General features: G+C 47.5%; 1 protein-coding gene across 6 annotated transcripts in view; it reads left to right on the top strand.

Annotated features, from left to right (window-relative positions):
• TDRD10 (tudor domain containing 10) overlaps window positions 1-16,327 on the top strand; it is a 51,863-nt gene extending 35,536 nt beyond the window's left edge. For 2 of the 6 annotated variants that reach the window (XM_056545898.1, XM_056545899.1), the window contains exons 11-20: window positions 6-109; window positions 465-538; window positions 3,649-3,802; window positions 5,098-5,137; window positions 7,512-7,566; window positions 12,139-12,286; window positions 12,355-12,503; window positions 14,980-15,134; window positions 15,220-15,287; window positions 16,090-16,324. In XM_056545898.1, coding sequence (XP_056401873.1) covers window positions 6-109; window positions 465-538; window positions 3,649-3,802; window positions 5,098-5,137; window positions 7,512-7,566; window positions 12,139-12,286; window positions 12,355-12,503; window positions 14,980-15,134; window positions 15,220-15,287; window positions 16,090-16,131 — 989 coding nt within the window. In that variant the 3' untranslated portion in view covers window positions 16,132-16,324. Of the gene's footprint in view, window positions 1-5; window positions 110-464; window positions 539-3,648; window positions 3,803-5,097; window positions 5,138-7,511; window positions 7,567-12,138; window positions 12,287-12,354; window positions 12,504-14,979; window positions 15,135-15,219; window positions 15,288-16,089 lie in introns of all 6 variants that reach the window. The other 4 variants (XM_056545900.1, XM_056545902.1, XM_056545901.1 and 1 more) reach the window with 4 other exon arrangements.
• The last annotated feature ends 696 nt before the right edge of the window (window positions 16,328-17,023 follow it).

A 17,023-nucleotide genomic window follows, 5' to 3' on the forward strand; every position in this document is an offset into this window, starting at 1 on the left:
TTCAGGGCAAGAAGAGAACGAAATGTACATGGACTACCTCCAGAAAGATGGCGCCAAGGTAACGCCCCAGAATCCGACACCGCAACACCGTGACCTGTGGTCATCAGGGGTAAGGAGGGACCAATGCATCGGCCCCAGTGAGATAGAACATTAATTCCTGAAAACAGCGCCACACCTGTCCTCAGGTGTTGTGCGGAATTCCAGCTCCATTCCATTGGATTGAATGGAGCCGAGTTGTAATACCTCACGCAACCTGAGGACAGGGGTGACGCTATTTTTTTATTTTTAGAAAACATCAGCTCTTTTTCTTCTATTTTGGGATAAACCCTTTAATGTCCGGATATCGCCACATACCGATAAGCCGTATGGCGGCCATACTCGTCGGCTCTAAGGCTAAAATAGCTGATACCAGAGAACAGCAGCGTTCTGCACTGCAGCCGCCTATTAACTCTTTGTGATTTCAGGACAAATTTATCTTGAGGAGGCTTGGAGGATGCGGAACAGCGTCTGTGCACCAGGAACCTCACGAGGACCTACGGTATGGCTGTGATATGTGTGTGTATATAATATATATAGTCAACACTGGGACCCCACCTCTTCCATCATGGCTGAGCCGGGAGGCCCCGTTATATGACCGTCCGCTCCCGCGTTCAGCCAAGGTCTGTATGGTCAGGCGGTAATGTGATGACGCTCACTATCTGCAGGCCTGTAGTGAGTTTATATGGTGACTGCATAGATCAGTGTTTCCCAACCAGAACGCCTCCAGCTGTTACAGAACTACAACTCCCAGCCTGTCCAGACTGCCTTTAGCGTTCCTAGTTCTTACATATTCTATCAGACTGCGGTTTTGGTAACTGTTCATGTCCCCTGAGGAATCTACTGTATAGGAAAGAAATGCGTCGGGAATCAAAACTTTTGACAGGTCTCTTAGGGCGCATTCACGTCGCAATTTTGTATACAAAACCGTATACATGTAGAAAATCATATACATTGACTTACAATACTAAAACATACAACTTGATGTATCCGGTTGTGTACATTTATTTTTTTATTTTTTACGTGTACAATTCTGCGTTTTTTTTTTTTTTTTGCACGGTTCTGTACTGTTTTTTTACAGCAGCATGTCTCAGAAGTGAGATCTGGTGTAATCAATCCCTCAGTTCTACTGTACTACTACTCCCCAACATGGAACAGACTGTTCCATGATGGGAGTAGTAGTTCCCCCCGCGGCTGCTGTGGGGGTGGGGTGGGGTCTGTGGGCAGCTGTCAAAATACTTTTTCACGGTTATAAAAGCCGTATATGATTTTTATAATGCACAATTTTGCATTACGGTTTGGTCCGTTTTTTATTTCCCGGTTTGGGAGGAAAAAATTATACAAAACTGTATTGCAAAATCATGATGTAGCCTTAGTGTTTCCCAGCCAGGGTCTACAGCTTTTGCAAAACTACAACTCCCAGCATGCCCGGACAGCCTCTGGCTGTCCGGGCATGCTGGGAGTTGTAGTTTTGCAACAGCTTGAAACACTGGCACAGACGATGACATGAGGTTCACACCTATAGACTAAGATTATCTGTTTTATGACCCATCACAGCCCATTGTTTGGGATTGCTGGGTCTTGTGGTGCTGGTTTTGAAGGTTTTGTGTAACTAGAAGCTGTGCCGGGAGGGGAACATTCCGGGCCCTAAATAAAATGCAGCCATTATTTTCTGTATAAAAGGCCCGGAACATGTGAAAGCGAGATGATCTGCGATTTCCCAGCATCCCCCAGTTGCCGCAGTAATAGATTTTATTGCAACAACAGCGAATAATTCCTCCGATTCTATAATGTGACTGGAAATTGTATCTACGGTTATAATGGGATGTATCTCCCAGAAGCCTCCACTAGAGGGAGCTGTATACACATCACATCCAGATCAAGGTCATAGCAGTATGCAGGCCATATGGCTGGACAGTATACAGGTCATATGGCTGGACAGTATACGCGTCATATGGCTGGACAGTATACAGGTCACCTGGCTGGAGAGTATACAGGTCATATGGCTGGAGAGTATACAGGTCATATGGCTGGAGAGTATACAGGTCATATGGCTGGACAGTATACACGTCATATGGCTGGACAGTATACAGGTCATATGGCTGGACAGTATACAGGTCATATGGCTGGAGAGTATACAGGTCATATGGCTGGAGAGTATACAGGTCATATGGCTGGAGAGTATACAGGTCATATGGCTGGAGAGTATACAGGTCCTATGGCTGGACAGTATACAGGTCCTATGGCTGGACAGTATACAGGTCATATGGCTGGACAGTATACAGGTCATATGGCTGGACAGTATACAGGTCATATGGCTGGACAGTATACAGGTCATATGGCTGGACACTATACAGGTCCTATGGCTGGACACTATACAGGTCCTATGGCTGGACACTATACAGGTCCTATGGCTGGACACTATACAGGTCCTATGGCTGGACAGTATACGCGTCATATGGCTGGACAGTATACGCGTCATATGGCTGGACAGTATACGCGTCATATGGCTGGACAGTATACGCGTCCTATGGCTGGACAGTATACAGGTCCTATGGCTGGACAGTATACAGGTCCTATGGCTGGACAGTATACAGGTCATATGGCTGGACAGTATACAGGTCATATGGCTGGACAGTATACAGGTCATATGGCTGGACAGTATACAGGTCATATGGCTGGACAGTATACAGGTCATATGGCTGGACAGTATACAGGTCATATGGCTGGACAGTATACAGGTCATATGGCTGGACAGTATACACGTCCTATGGCTGGACAGTATACAGGTCATCTGGCTGGACAGTATACAGGTCACCTGGCTGGACAGTATACAGGTCCTATGGCTGGACAGTATGCAGGTCATATGGCTGGACAGTATACAGGTCTTATGGCTGGACAGTATACAGGTCATATGGCTGGACAGTATACAGGTCATATGGCTGGACAGTATACAGGTCATATGGCTGGACAGTATACACGTCCTATGGCTGGACAGTATACACGTCCTATGGCTGGACAGTATACAGGTCATATGGCTGGACAGTATACAGGTCATATGGCTGGACAGTATACAGGTCACCTGGCTGGACAGTATACAGGTCCTATGGCTGGACAGTATGCAGGTCCTATGGCTGGACAGTATACAGGTCTTATGGCTGGACAGTATACAGGTCCTATGGCTGGACAGTATACAGGTCATATGGCTGGACAGTATACAGGTCCTATGGCTGGACAGTATACAGGTCATATGGCTGGACAGTATACGCGTCATAGGGCTGGACAGTATACAGGTCCTATGGCTAAACAGTATGCAGGTCATATGGCTGGACAGTATACAGGTCTTATGGCTGGACAGTATACAGGTCCTATGGCTGGACAGTATACAGGTCATATGGCTGGACAGTATACAGGTCCTATGGCTGGACAGTATACAGGTCCTATGGCTGGACTGTATACACGTCATAGGGCTGGACTGTATACACGTCATAGGGCTGGACTGTATACACGTCATAGGGCTGGACTGTATACACGTCATAGGGCTGGACAGTATACACGTCATAGGGCTGGACACATCTGGATGTCCCTTTTTGTTATAACTTTCTATTATAGACCCGACAGTGTAGCAGTGGATGCCGGTGATGATGCCGTCCGGGCCGGTGAGCCCCGTAATGGTTCCGTGTATATAGGATCTCATCTGAACCAATCATCAGTGACCACAGACCCGAGACTGTCTGAGAGAGTGGCGGATCCTTTACCTGAGCTGGTAATGTATACCCCCCCTCCTCCTCTGTTATATAAGGTTTGTGTCCCCCCCTGCTCTATTATATAAGGTTTGTGTGTCCCCCCCGCTCTGTTATATAAGGTGTGTGTCCCCCTCCTCCTCTGTTATATAAGGTTTGTGTCCCCCTCCTCCTCTGTTATATAAGGTTTGTGTCCCCCCCGCTCTGTTATATAAGGTTTGTATCCCCCTCCTCCTCTGTTATATAAGGTTTGTGTCCCCCTCCTCCTCTGTTATATAAGGTTTGTATCCCCCTCCTCCTCTGTTATATAAGGTTTGTATCCCCCTCCTCCTCTGTTATATAAGGTTTGTATCCCCCTCCTCCTCTGTTATATAAGGTTTGTATCCCCCTCCTCCTCTGTTATATAAGGTTTGTATCCCCCTCCTCCTCTGTTATATAAGGTTTGTATCCCCCTCCTCCTCTGTTATATAAGGTTTGTATCCCCCTCCTCCTCTGTTATATAAGGTTTGTGTCCCCCTCCTCCTCTGTTATATAAAGTTTGTGTCCCCCCCCCCCGCTCTGTTATATAAGGTTTGTGTCCCCCTCCTCCTCTGTTATATAAGGTTTGTATCCCCCTCCTCCTCTGTTATATAAGGTTTGTGTCCCCCTCCTCCTCTGTTATATAAGGTTTGTATCCCCCTCCTCTGTTATATAAGGTTTGTATCCCCCTCCTCCTCTGTTATATAAGGTTTTTGTCTCACCCCCCGCTCTGTTATATAAGGTTTGTGTCCCCCTCCTCCTCTGTTATATAAGGTTTGTATCCCCCCCTCCTCTGTTATATAAGGTGTGTCCCCCCCCTCCTCTATTATATAAGGTTTGTGTCCCCCCCTCCTCTGTTATATAAGGTTTGTATCCCCCTCCTCCTCTGTTATATAAGGTTTGTGTCCCCCTCCTCCTCTGTTATATAAGGTTTGTATCCCCCCCCTCCTCTGTTATATAAGGTTTGTGTCCCCCCCGCTCTGTTATATAAGGTTTGTATCCCCCTCCTCCTCTGTTATATAAGGTTTGTGTCCCCCTCCTCCTCTGTTATATAAGGTTTGTATCCCCCCCCTCCTCTGTTATATAAGGTTTGTGTCCCCCCCTCCTCTATTATATAAGGTTTGTGTCCCCCCCTCCTCTGTTATATAAGGTTTGTATCCCCCCCTCCTCCTCTGTTATATAAGGATTGTATCCCCCTCCTCCTCTGTTATATAAGGTTTGTGTCCCCCCCCCCCTCCTCCTCTGTTATGTCTGTAAGGTCTGTGTTCAGGTGTCAGACCTGTCATTCATTCTGTTACAGACCCCTGTCAGTGCCCCGGACCTTCAGGACAGTCAGACAGGTAGGTCTGTAGGCCCTTTGGCTTAATAGGGTCCTTCCTGTCTCGTAAATTCAGATTCCCGGACCCCTCCGGCCTGTTTGTATGTGCAAGAGATGGCAATGAAGCCAAAAGCAGCCAAAGTGAAGAAGTTACGGAACGTGCACAACTCCAATTGACTTTAAAAGGAATTGTGCAAATGGCAGATCCCCATGAGCTCCTCTCGGAGTTATTTAAACATTGGCGCACAGGGCTACAACTATACTGTGAGAGTTATGCATGTTGAGTAACTGTAGGCACTGGTGTGTGACTGTAGACGGAGAAGGGTTGTGACTGTAGACGGAGGAGGGTTGTGACTGTAGACGGAGGAGGGTTGTGACTGTAGACGGAGGAGGGTTGTGACTGTAGACGGAGGAGGGTTGTGACTGTAGACGGAGGAGGGTTGTGACTGTAGACGGAGGAGGGTTGTGACTGTAGACGGAGGAGGGTTGTGACTGTAGACGGAGGAGGGTTGTGACTGTAGACGGAGGAGGGTTGTGACTGTAGACGGAGGAGGGTTGTGACTGTAGACGGAGGAGGGTTGTGACTGTAGACGGAGGAGGGTTGTGGCTGTAGGCGGAGGAGGCGCGTGTGGCCGTAGGCGGAGGAGGCGCGTGTGGCCGTAGGCGGAGGAGGCGCGTGTGGCCGTAGGCGGAGGAGGCGCGTGTGGCCGTAGGCGGAGGAGGCGCGTGTGGCTGTAGGCGGAGGAGGCGCGTGTGGCTGTAGGCGGAGGAGGCGCGTGTGGCTGTAGGCGGAGGAGGCGCGTGTGGCTGTAGGCGGAGGAGGCGCGTGTGGCTGTAGGCGGAGGAGGCGCGTGTGACTGTAGACGGAGGAGGTGTTAAATATAACCGGAACACTAAATTATAACCTGGTCTGACCATGGAGAGAGTGAGCCCTTTTGTATTTAAAAACCTTAATTTATTGTAATCTTCTTGACATAAAGGCAGTCCTTAGCATAAGTAAATAATGTAGGAGGGTTATGTAGGCCTGTCCATAAATCATGTCTCACCAGCTGGGATTTCTTTATCCAGCGTGGTGGATCCATCTTGAAATGTTCATCAAAATGGCCGCCTCTGTTAGCTTCCTCTAGCTGTCATTCTTGTGCTGGAGGGCTGTGCAGGACGTCCTTGGAGACCCTCATCTGTTCCTCCTTCTGGCTTTCTCTGGAGCCACTTATATGCTCAATTGATGGGTGTGTCCATCATGATTGAAGGCGTGTCCTTTATAAATGTGGGCGTGTTTATCCTGATTGATCATGTGTCTACTATCCATAAATATACAAATATATGGTTTTAATAAAAGTAAATATCTGGCCTTGTTCTTCCCCACTTGAAATAGAATGGCAATATGTCATAGATCCATATCTACAGTGACCCCCTCGACCTACGATGGCCCCGACATACGATCATTTCAACATGTGATCACTCTTAGAGGCAGCATCAACATATGATGTTTTTGTATGTCGGGGCCATCGCATAAACGGCTATCCGACAGCGCACACTGCTTCAGCTGCCCCCGGATAGCCGTTTACGGTGCCCCGTGTGGTCCGCTGACGATCACTTACCTGTCCTTGTGGCTCTGGCGCGTTCTCTTCGGGATCCCCTGCATCGCCGGCGCTCTCCATTGTTGTCATCACCTCGCTGCGCACGCCGTCCCGTCATCCAATAGGAGCGCCGTGCGTAACAACGTGATGGCGGCGACTGAGAGCGAGGATGCCGGGGAAGCAGAGGCCTTGCCGGAGCGTCGGGGACGCGGTGACAGCGATGGACGGCGACATCCAGGGCAGCGGTGATGAGCGGTGACGGTCCGGTGCGGCGGGGACAGGTGAGTACAACTTCCTCTAACAGTGGTCTTCAACCTGCGGACCTCCAGATGTTGCAAAACTACAACACCCAGCATGCCCGGACAGCCGTTGGCTGTCCGGGCATGCTGGGTGTTGTAGTTTTGCAACATCTGGAGGTCCGTAGGTTGTAGACCACTGTCCTATACTTTACATTGCACGGATCCCTCAACATACAATGGTTTCAACAAACAATGGTCCGTTAGGAACATATTACTATTGTATGTTGCGGGACCACTGTATGTATGTGTATGTGTATATATATATATATATATATATATATATATATATATATATACTGTGATCTTCTGCTGGTGAGCTTGTTATTTCAACACATGGTTAACACAAAATTGATATATATATATAATGATATTGTGTGACTGTAGGTGAAGGCGTATACATCTCATCCCGGATCAATGACCCCCATATAAGCAGACCCTTCCCCCCCCGCAGCAGTCACGGACCCCATAACATATAACATAAGCCATTAACAGGGTTTCTGTCTGTTCTGTTCATCAGTATTAGAAGAAGTCACCGCTGCCAGGAACCGGCTCCTAATCCCGGTGGAGATGAGGTGCGTCTGTCATACTGGTCAGAGGATTAGATACGTCTCTGTGCTACATTAACAGAAAAAAATTACCTTTTTAACCTATTGATTTCCAATACCCGGGGATCTCGTGATCAAAGACCATCAGCTGGCTCCAGAAAGTTAAACAGATTTGTAAATTACTTCTATTAAAATCCTTTCAGTACTTATGAGCTTCTGAAGTTAAGGTTGTTCTTTTCCGTCTAAGTGCTCTCTGATGACACCTGTCTCGGGAAACGCCCAGTTTAGAAGCAAATCCCCATAGCAAAACTCTTCTAAACTGGGCATTTCCCGAGACAGGTGTCATCAGAGAGGATTTAGACAGAAAAGAACAACCTTAACTTCAGAAGCTCATAAGTACTGAAAGGATTAAGATTTTTTAATAGAAGTAATTTACAAATCTGTTTAACTTTCTGGAGCCAGTTGATATATGTATAAAAAAAAAGTTTTTTCCTGGAATACCCCTTTTAAACGTTTTTAATCTAAATACATGTGACTGTAACAGAACTTTTTTTGGAAAGTTTTGAAGATTTTTTTTTATATTGTAATTTTTTAGTACCTACATGCAGCTAGAGGCACCTTGGTTGGGAAGACCATGTCTTAGAGACGTCAAAAGTTTCGATCCCGCCGCATTTCTTTCCCAAACAGTAGATTCCTCAGGGGACATGAACCTTTGCCACAACAGCAGTCTGATGGAATACAGCTGTATGCACTATGCATATGGCATCACATTATCTACTTGTTGTTTTTTTTGTACCCTTGTGTTTACATATACCATCAGACTGCTGTTGTGGTAAAGGTTCGTGTCCACTGAGGAATCAACTATATGGGAAAGAAATGCGTCAGAATCAATACTTTTGACATGTCTAAGAAGTGTTTCCCAACCAGGGTGCCTCCAGCTGTTGCAAAACTACAACTCCCAGTATGCCCAGACAGAATTTGGCCTTCCTAGTTGTTACGTATAACATCAGAACTTCTGTTTTGGCGAAGGTTCATGTCCCCTGAAGAATCTGGTAATGAAATGTGTCGGGATCAAACTTTTTATTATTTTTTTTTTTATATCAGAAAATTTTTATTGAAAGTTTTTTTCTTTAAACACAAATAAAAATTTGTAACAAACATACAAACAACCCCCCCCCCCCACCCCATCAACATCCTTCCCCCAAACTAACAGTCCGTCTCATCCCCACCTACCGAAAATACCAGGCAGTTACAGAACAGGAAAACTGTAAAGTAAAGCATTCAATCAAGGAAAGTGGGTGTGCAAGACATGGCCTCCCAGTAGGAGACCTCGATGGAACAAAAACATATAGAAGCCCGCCAGGCGCCACGGCAGAAGACCTCCAATACAGAGACCAAATGGAAAGCACGCACACAAGCCAATCACATACCATACACATCATCCCAGCTTCATACGGGGAACCCAAAACTAAACATCTACGTCCCATTTCTAACAGGGTCAAGTTTACGCACCCAGGGACCCAAATACCGTGAAATTTAATTTCTACCTTTCGTTTAATATAAATTCCCTTCTCCAGTCTGACTATAAATTTAACTCTGGAAATCTGACCCATCAGGGGGAGTGGGTCTAATCCAGCAATCAACCTCCAGGCTTGATACAGAACCCTTAGGACGCCAATCTCGACTTAAAGGGGTAGTCCAGTGGTGAAAAACGTATCCCCTAAGTTTGAGATCGCGGGGAGGGTTCGACCGCTGGGGCCCCTAGCGATCTCTCTGTACGGGGGCCAGGCTCTCCGGCCAGATAGCGGGTGTCGACCTCCGCACGAAGCGGCGGCCGACACGCCCCCTCAATACATCTCTATGGCAGAGCCGGAGATTGCCGAAGGCAGCGCTTCGGCTCTGCCATAGAGTTGTATTGAGGGGGCGTGTCGGCCGCCGCTTCGTGCAGGGGTCAACACCCGCTATCTGGCCGGAGAGCCTGGCCCCCGTACAGAGAGATCGCAGGGGGCCCCAGCGGTCGGATCCCCCGCGATCTCAAACTTTTCCCCTATCCTTAGGATAGGGGATAAGTTGTTCACCACTGGACTACTCCTTTTAAGAAGGCTCCTGTCCATAACCAGTGAGACCCAGCAGACACACCTTAGGGCAGTGGTCTTCAACCTGCGGACCTCCAGATGTTGTAAAACTACAACTCCCAGCATGCCGTTGGCTGTCCGGGCATGCTGAGAGTTGTAGTTTTGCAACATCTGGAGGTCCGCAGGTTGATGACCACTGCCTTAGGGAGTCTAGATAGAGTTAACCCATACACCGTCCGGATAAGATGAAGCACCTCCCTCCAATTAGCATCTATAAGGGGGCAGTGCCACATCATATGCACCAGGAGGGCCTCCAACTTACCACATCGCGGACATGCAGAATCAGATCTGACCCCAATCCTGTGCAAGAACACTGGCGTTTTATATACAGTGACCCCCCGACATACGATCATTTCAACATGCGATGGCCTCTCAAAGGCAGCATCAACATGCGATGCTTTTGTATGTCGGGGCCATCGCATAAACGGCTATCCTCCAGCGCAGACTGCTTCAGCTGCCCCCGGATAGCCGTTTACGGTGCCCCGTATGGTCCGCTGGCGATCACTTACCTGTCCTCGGGGCTCCGGCGCGTCCTCTTCGGGATCCCCTGCATCGTCGGCGCCCTCATCACGTCGCTGTGCACGCCGTTCCGTCATCCAATAGGACCGGCGTGATGACGGCGACTGAGAGTGAGGATGCCGGGGAAGCAGAGGCCTTGCCGGAGCATCGGGGACAGCGATGAAAGGCGACATCCAGGGCAGCGGTGACGGTCTGGAGCGGCGGGGACACGTGAGTATAACCTCCAATACCAGTGGTCTTCAACCTGCGGACCTCCAGATGTTGCAAAACGACAACTCCCAGCATGCCCAGACAGCCGTTGGCTGTCCGGGCATGCTGGGTGTTGTCGTTTTGCAACATCTGGAGGTCCCCAGGTTTTAGACCACTGTCCTATACTTAACATTGCACGGATCCCTCAACATACGATGGTTTCAACCAACGATGGTCCATTTGGAACGGATTCCCATGGTATGTTGAGGGACCACTGTACTCTATGTAGGAGAAAGAGCTGGGACAACTAAGATAGGTATGGAGTCAGCGCCAGCACAGTGGACCACTCCTCATCAGTCATAACTCCAAGATCCCTCTTCCATTTGCCACAAACAGTTAAAGGGAATTTGTCATGATGGACGCTCCACAATTCTCCATACAACCACGAGATAATCCCCGCTGACCCCCAATTTGTAACCACCGAATCCACAACCCTATTAGAACGAATGACCATCGCTAGGGACCTACACTGCGTCTCGTATACATGGCGAACTGTATATAGCTATAAAAGGAAGAGCGCGGCAAGGAAATGTCCTCCCACAGGTCCCCAAATAATGGGACTGCACCCTGGACCACAATTGGCTCCAAGCTACACAGTCCCTTCTGCTCCCAATAGCCGGCATCCGTAAAAGAGTCAAAATCAGGCAAGCCAGGGTTACGCCACAGTGGTGTGAACTCAGTGCCACCAGTTTATAGTGCCAATAGTTTATGCGCGTGACCCCACAGCTTGCACAAAAGATGGGTAGCGGGTAGGGGTGTGAATCGCCAAGAATTTAGCCATACGATTAGAATCGCGATACTGGTGTGGCGATTCGATATATTGCGATACCGTCTAGGTGACGATACATCGCCATATATCCCGATTCTGTCTCAAAAACAATGTCTTTTACACTTTTATTAAAACAGTTTTTTTTTTTTTTTTTAACACTTTATTAGACTTTTAGGAGGAATCATTAGATTCCTCAGACAGATGAATAGAGTTCTATTGAACTCCATTGATCTGCGGTCCATTGATAGAGCCTAGTCCAGCCAGGATCTATCAATGATAGAGCCACGGGACACCAGGGAACAGAGGTAAGTCCTCCGGCTACCTCTATAGGGGATCGCCCGCCCGTGATCACGCTGTGGGGGGGGGGGGGCGATCCACCCCACTAGCCCACCAGGGAGCATTCACAGATCCCTTTAGAAGCCGCTGTCAGCTTTGACAGCGGCGATCTAAAGGGTTAATAGCCAGCCGCAGCGATCGCGAAATGCTGGCTATTAGCGGCGGAGCCCGCTCCGTACACCCAGAGCGCCGCTGCGTCAGATCCGGGCTCCACAAATGTGGACTTTGTATCTCCTGACGCCTGGGACATGCTGTTCCGGGCGTCAGGAGATACAAATTCCACATCCCTAAAAGGATCGATTCAAAAATATTTTGAATCTATTCAGTATCGCCAAATGAAAAATCGCGATAATCGCGCAAATCGATTTTTTTTTTCTTACATCCCTAGTAGCGGGAGAGGAGTCAGGAGGCCTAGTAAGAGCACCAATCACGAGCATATGGATCAGGACCTGACCTCCATGCCATAAACCATCCCCCCATAGGACCTAACGTGCCACCATGTTGGCGGTCCGGGCATGCTGGACGTTGTAGTTTTGCAAACACTGTTCTGTTTATAAGATATTGTCTTCTTCCTGTTCTGTGATGACGCAGGGGACCCTTCTTGGCTGAGATGCTGAGGGGATGTTTTGGGGACCTGAGTTGGCTTGAGGACCTTACAGATACGCGCGGAGAACTGAGTCTCCTTGTGACCAGCACTTACCCGGACACTGACTACTTCTGGGCCACGCGCCTCACGCAGGTAGCCGCTTATATCCCCGAGGGGCTTTATATTTGTATGGAGTGCTGCAATGTCCTCTGTCCTTACAGGAAACCTACCTCACCTTATCCAACATCTGCATGAGCCTGGCGCAGGCGCAACCACAGCTGCCATGTCTGATGAAGGGTGACGTCCAGAGGGGGGCGCGGTGCATGGGGTGCTGTGCCCTGACAGACGGAGAGCAAGGGACCTGGAGCAGGTTGGTGGGGACATATAGCCTGCAGACATTGCCCCTGTCCCAGTGCTTGTGGGGAATGATTAATATGGTGCACATAGGAACTACAGGCTAAAGAGGTTACCACAGCTCATTGCATCTAAAAACAGCTCCCCACCTGTCTTTAGGTTGTGTGTGGTATCACAACTTGGCTCCATTCACTTCCATAGAACTGAGCAGCAAAACCTCTGCAACCTGAGTACAAGGGTGGCCCTGTTTTTGGAAGAAATCAGCTCTGTTAGGAAATGTTGTCAGCTGTAATTCACTGACCCTGTTAGATGCTGTTTTTTTTTCTGAAGTGTCAGAGGGGTTACCAAGTCCCTAAAGTGCTTCCTCGCTCCCCCTCCCATTCCTGCTTGATTGACAGTCAGTTGGAAGCCGAGCCCTATTTCCTTATCCTGTTCCTGTGATTGTCAGGCAAATTGTGCGCATATGTGAGATTTGGAAACAGGGATCGGCTTTTAGCTGTCAATAAAACAAGGATGGGAGGGGTGGAGAGACAAGGTGTTTCAGTCCTTAGCATTTCGGGGGATTTTTTTAGACTGTGGACCTTTTTTGTTATCTGCGTGTGCTTCCATAATGTAGAAAAAAGGCTTTTATTCTTTGGTGCCAAGGGTCAAAGGGGAGTTCTCAAGTCCCTGAAGTGCTGAGGACTAGCACTCCCTTTGCCTCCTCCCAATCCCTGTCCCCGTTTGATACATAGTCAGCTGGACGTCAAGCCCTGTTTCCAAATCTCATTCTTACACATTGTGCACAGGTGTGGATTTGTAAACTGGGATCTGCTTCCATCTGACTGTCAAACAGGGCATAGAAATAAGGGACAGTGTGGAGACACTTCAGGGACTTGGGGACACCTCTTTGTACCACAGAATGAAAGCATTGTTCTACATTATGGAGCATAGAAAGATAAATGAAAGGCCCCAAGTGTCCAAAGGGTTTTCCCAAGCCCCTTAAGTGTTGAGAACTCTTCTTGCTACCCCTCTGATCCTTGTGTGATTGACAGTCAGCTGAAAGCCAAGCCCTGTTTCCAAATAGACAAAAGGAAAGGAAAATCCAGCCTCCGCAGGTGCAATAAACCTTAAAGGGTACCTCTCATCAAAAAAACTTTTGATATATTATAGATTAATGTATGCAGAATAACTTTACATTTGCATGTTATTAAAAAATCTGCTTCTTTCTATTTAATTTTCCACTTTGAAGAAATGACCACTAGGGGTCTCCCTACCAGTCCTGGCAGCAAGCATTTCAGACTCGTGCTGGAGTCCTAAACACTACGAGCTGCCAGTCTGCTTTGTTCACAAAGGAGAACACTCAGAGCTGCCAGCCTGCTTTGTTCACAGCCTGTTTGGCTGTGAACAAAGCAGGCTTGCAGCTCTGAGTGTTTAGGACTCCAGCATGAGTCAGAAATGCTTGCTGACAGGACTGATCGGGAAAAATACAATAGAAAGAAGCACATTTTTCATTAACATGCTATTGGAAAGTTATTCAACATTCATTAATCTAAAATATATCAAAAGTTTATTTGATGGGAGGTCCCCTTTAACATTTACTTCATACCATTAAAATCAAAAACATGGTTGAAGGGGAGACATGTCACTCTAAAAACCTTTCCTTTTGTCTGCATGGTACAGGGACGGGCGGGTCCCTGCATCCGTGCTTCCACACCATTGCCCCTTCGTGTCTGGAGCCTGTGCATTTCAGTGTTGAGCTGGTCTATTTTTCTATTTATCTCTACCTGCCTGTTTCCAAATGTTACACCTGGGCATAATTTGTATGCGTAGTGTAGTAATAGGATTGGGAAACAGGTCTCAGCTTCCAGCTGTCTGCCAATCAAGCAGGGACAGGGATGGTAAGGGAAGAGAGGAGGCTTGCTAGTCCTCAGCACTTCAGGGACTCGGGAGTACCTCTTTAAGACTTGGGACCTTTTGAGATAGAGTGTATATATATATATATATATATATATATATATATATATATATTCTCTATCTAATTATTTTATTTTTTTGGTGCCAAGGGTTAAAGAGGCGTTTCCAAGTCCCTGAAGTGCTGAGGGACTGGACTCTTATATCACTGTTCCTGTTTGATTGACAGCTGGAAGCCAAGCCCTGTTTCCAAATCTTACACCTTGACACAATTAGTATGTGTAGAGCACAAATAAAATTAGGAAACAGGGCTCGGCTTCCAGGTTAATCAAGCAGGGACGGAAGAGGAAAGAGGCATTCAAGCCCTCGGCACTTAAGGAGCTTGGGAACACCTCTTTGACACTTGCCCCTTCATATATCTGTCAAGTTGTAATTCCACACACAACCTGAGGACAGGAGGGAGTGGTGGTGGTGTTTTAGAAGAAATTGGCTCTGTTTTTCTATTCCTGGATAACCCCTATAAAGCTCTGTAAAGTATTCATACCCAATTCCCTTTCCTATTCATCATCATGTAACCTTGCTCTTTGCTGGCTTTGCAGGTGTTGGGTGGCTGACGTGGCGGCAGGCCTTGCCGTGGTCTTCTTTGTGGATTACGGAGTGACGAACGTGGTCCCCATCAGCACTCTGCGGCCCCTGGATGATGACCAGTACTGGAGCGTTCCCCCCATGGCTCTACCGTTTCTTCTGCTAGAAGGTGACACGACGCATCTGTTCCCATCTCTTTCGTGTACAAAGTGTCTGCGTCTGACTAGCGTCCCCCTATTATTATTTTTTTTTAGGAAGTGACGTGGATGAGTTGGTGGGAACCGTCTTCAGGGGGCGGGTCTGTGGCACTTGCACTAGACAGGTAATTGTGATGTCTGTAGTTGTATACATACTCCCTTAGGGCCCATTCACACTGCTTAAAGGGGCACTCAGTAAGAAAAAAAAATGTTTTCCAATCAACCAGTGGCAGAAAGTTCTACAGATTTGTTAATTACTTCTATATAAGAATCTTAATCCTTCCAGTACTTATCAGCTGCTGTATGCTCCACATGAAGTTGTTTAGTTTTTTTCAGTATGACCACAGTGCTCTCTGCTGACACCTCTGTCCGTGTCAGGAACTGTCCAGAGCAGGAGAAGTTTGCTGCTGGAATTTGTTCTTGCTTTGGGCCGTTCCTGTCCACGCATGCTGGGAGTTGTACATGCCAAAATTTTTGATTCCGACACACTTCTTTCCCACACAGTAGATTCCTCAGGGGACATGAACCTTTGCCACAACAGCAAATACAATTGTTGGAATACATAACAATTGGGGTACAAGGAAACAATGAGGCAGTATGATGGTTACATTACATTATCTTATTGTTAACTTAATTGTTACATTTATTATCAGACTGCTGTTGTGGTGAAGGTTCATGTCCCCTGAGGAATCTACTGTATGGGAAAGAAATGTGTCGGGATCAAAACTTTTTACATGTCTCTAAGACAATGTTTCCCAAGCAGGGTGCCTCCAGATGTTGTGAAACTACAACACCCAGCATGCCCGGACAGCCTTCGGCTGTCCGGGCATGCTGGGAGTTGTAGTTTTGCAACAGCTGGAGGCACACTGGTTGAGTTTTTGTTTCCTCATTGTCCGGTTCTCACCTTTTTGTGTATTTATTCGGCAGCGACACATCCTGAAGTTCTGTCCGTATCCTAAGGACGACTGATCCCGCACCCCTTGGACCTCCTTCTTGTTTTGCGCACAGTATGTAGTTGCCCTCTGTATTCGTTTCTTTTCAGGATGACTGATTGAATGTTACGGTGATACATTTTATTTTCTGGTTGTTACATTGATATTTGAATTTGTCCGGATCCGTTCATGTAATAAATTGACTTAGTGTTTCCGGCGTCTTCTGTTCTCCATTATAGACAGGTCAGAAGAAAACCGTCTAACTGCATGCTATCCAGCTTTCCCAGTCTCCTGAAGATAATTTTTGTCTGGTAAAGGGGCCATATTGGAGTTCATCAGCAGACTGGGAAAGCTGGGGGAGTACTGAGCCTTGCACTGTGCACTGCATGCAACCCAGCTTTTCCAGTCTGCTGAAGAGAATATCTGGTAAAGCGGCCATATTGGAGTACATCAGACTGAGAAAGCTGGAGGAGTACTATGAGCCCTGCACTGTGTACGGAGTACCACCCTGCTTTCCCAGTCTGCTGAAGAGAATATTTGTCTGGTAAAGCGGTCATATTAGTACTCCCCCAGCTTTCCAAGTCTGCTTAAGAGCTCTAATATGACCAGACAAATATTCTCTTCAGCAGACTGGGAAAGCAGGGTGGTACTCCGTATACAGTGCAGGGCTCATAGTACTCCTCCAGCTTTCCCAGTCTGCTTAAGAGCTCTATGAGGCCTGTACTGCGTACCACCCTGCTTTCCCAGTCTGCTGAAGAGAATATTTGTCTGGTACAGTGGCCATATTGGAGCTCTTCAGCAGACTGGGAATGTTAAGGGGAGTAATACAAGGCCTGTACTGTGTGCCATCAAGCTTTTCTAGTCTCTTAAAGAGAATATCTGGTAAAGCAGCCATATTAAAGCTCTTCAGCAGACTGGGAAAGCTGGAG

Source organism: Hyla sarda, chromosome 11 (genome assembly GCF_029499605.1).
Source record: "Hyla sarda isolate aHylSar1 chromosome 11, aHylSar1.hap1, whole genome shotgun sequence".
NCBI lineage: Eukaryota > Metazoa > Chordata > Amphibia > Anura > Hylidae > Hyla > Hyla sarda.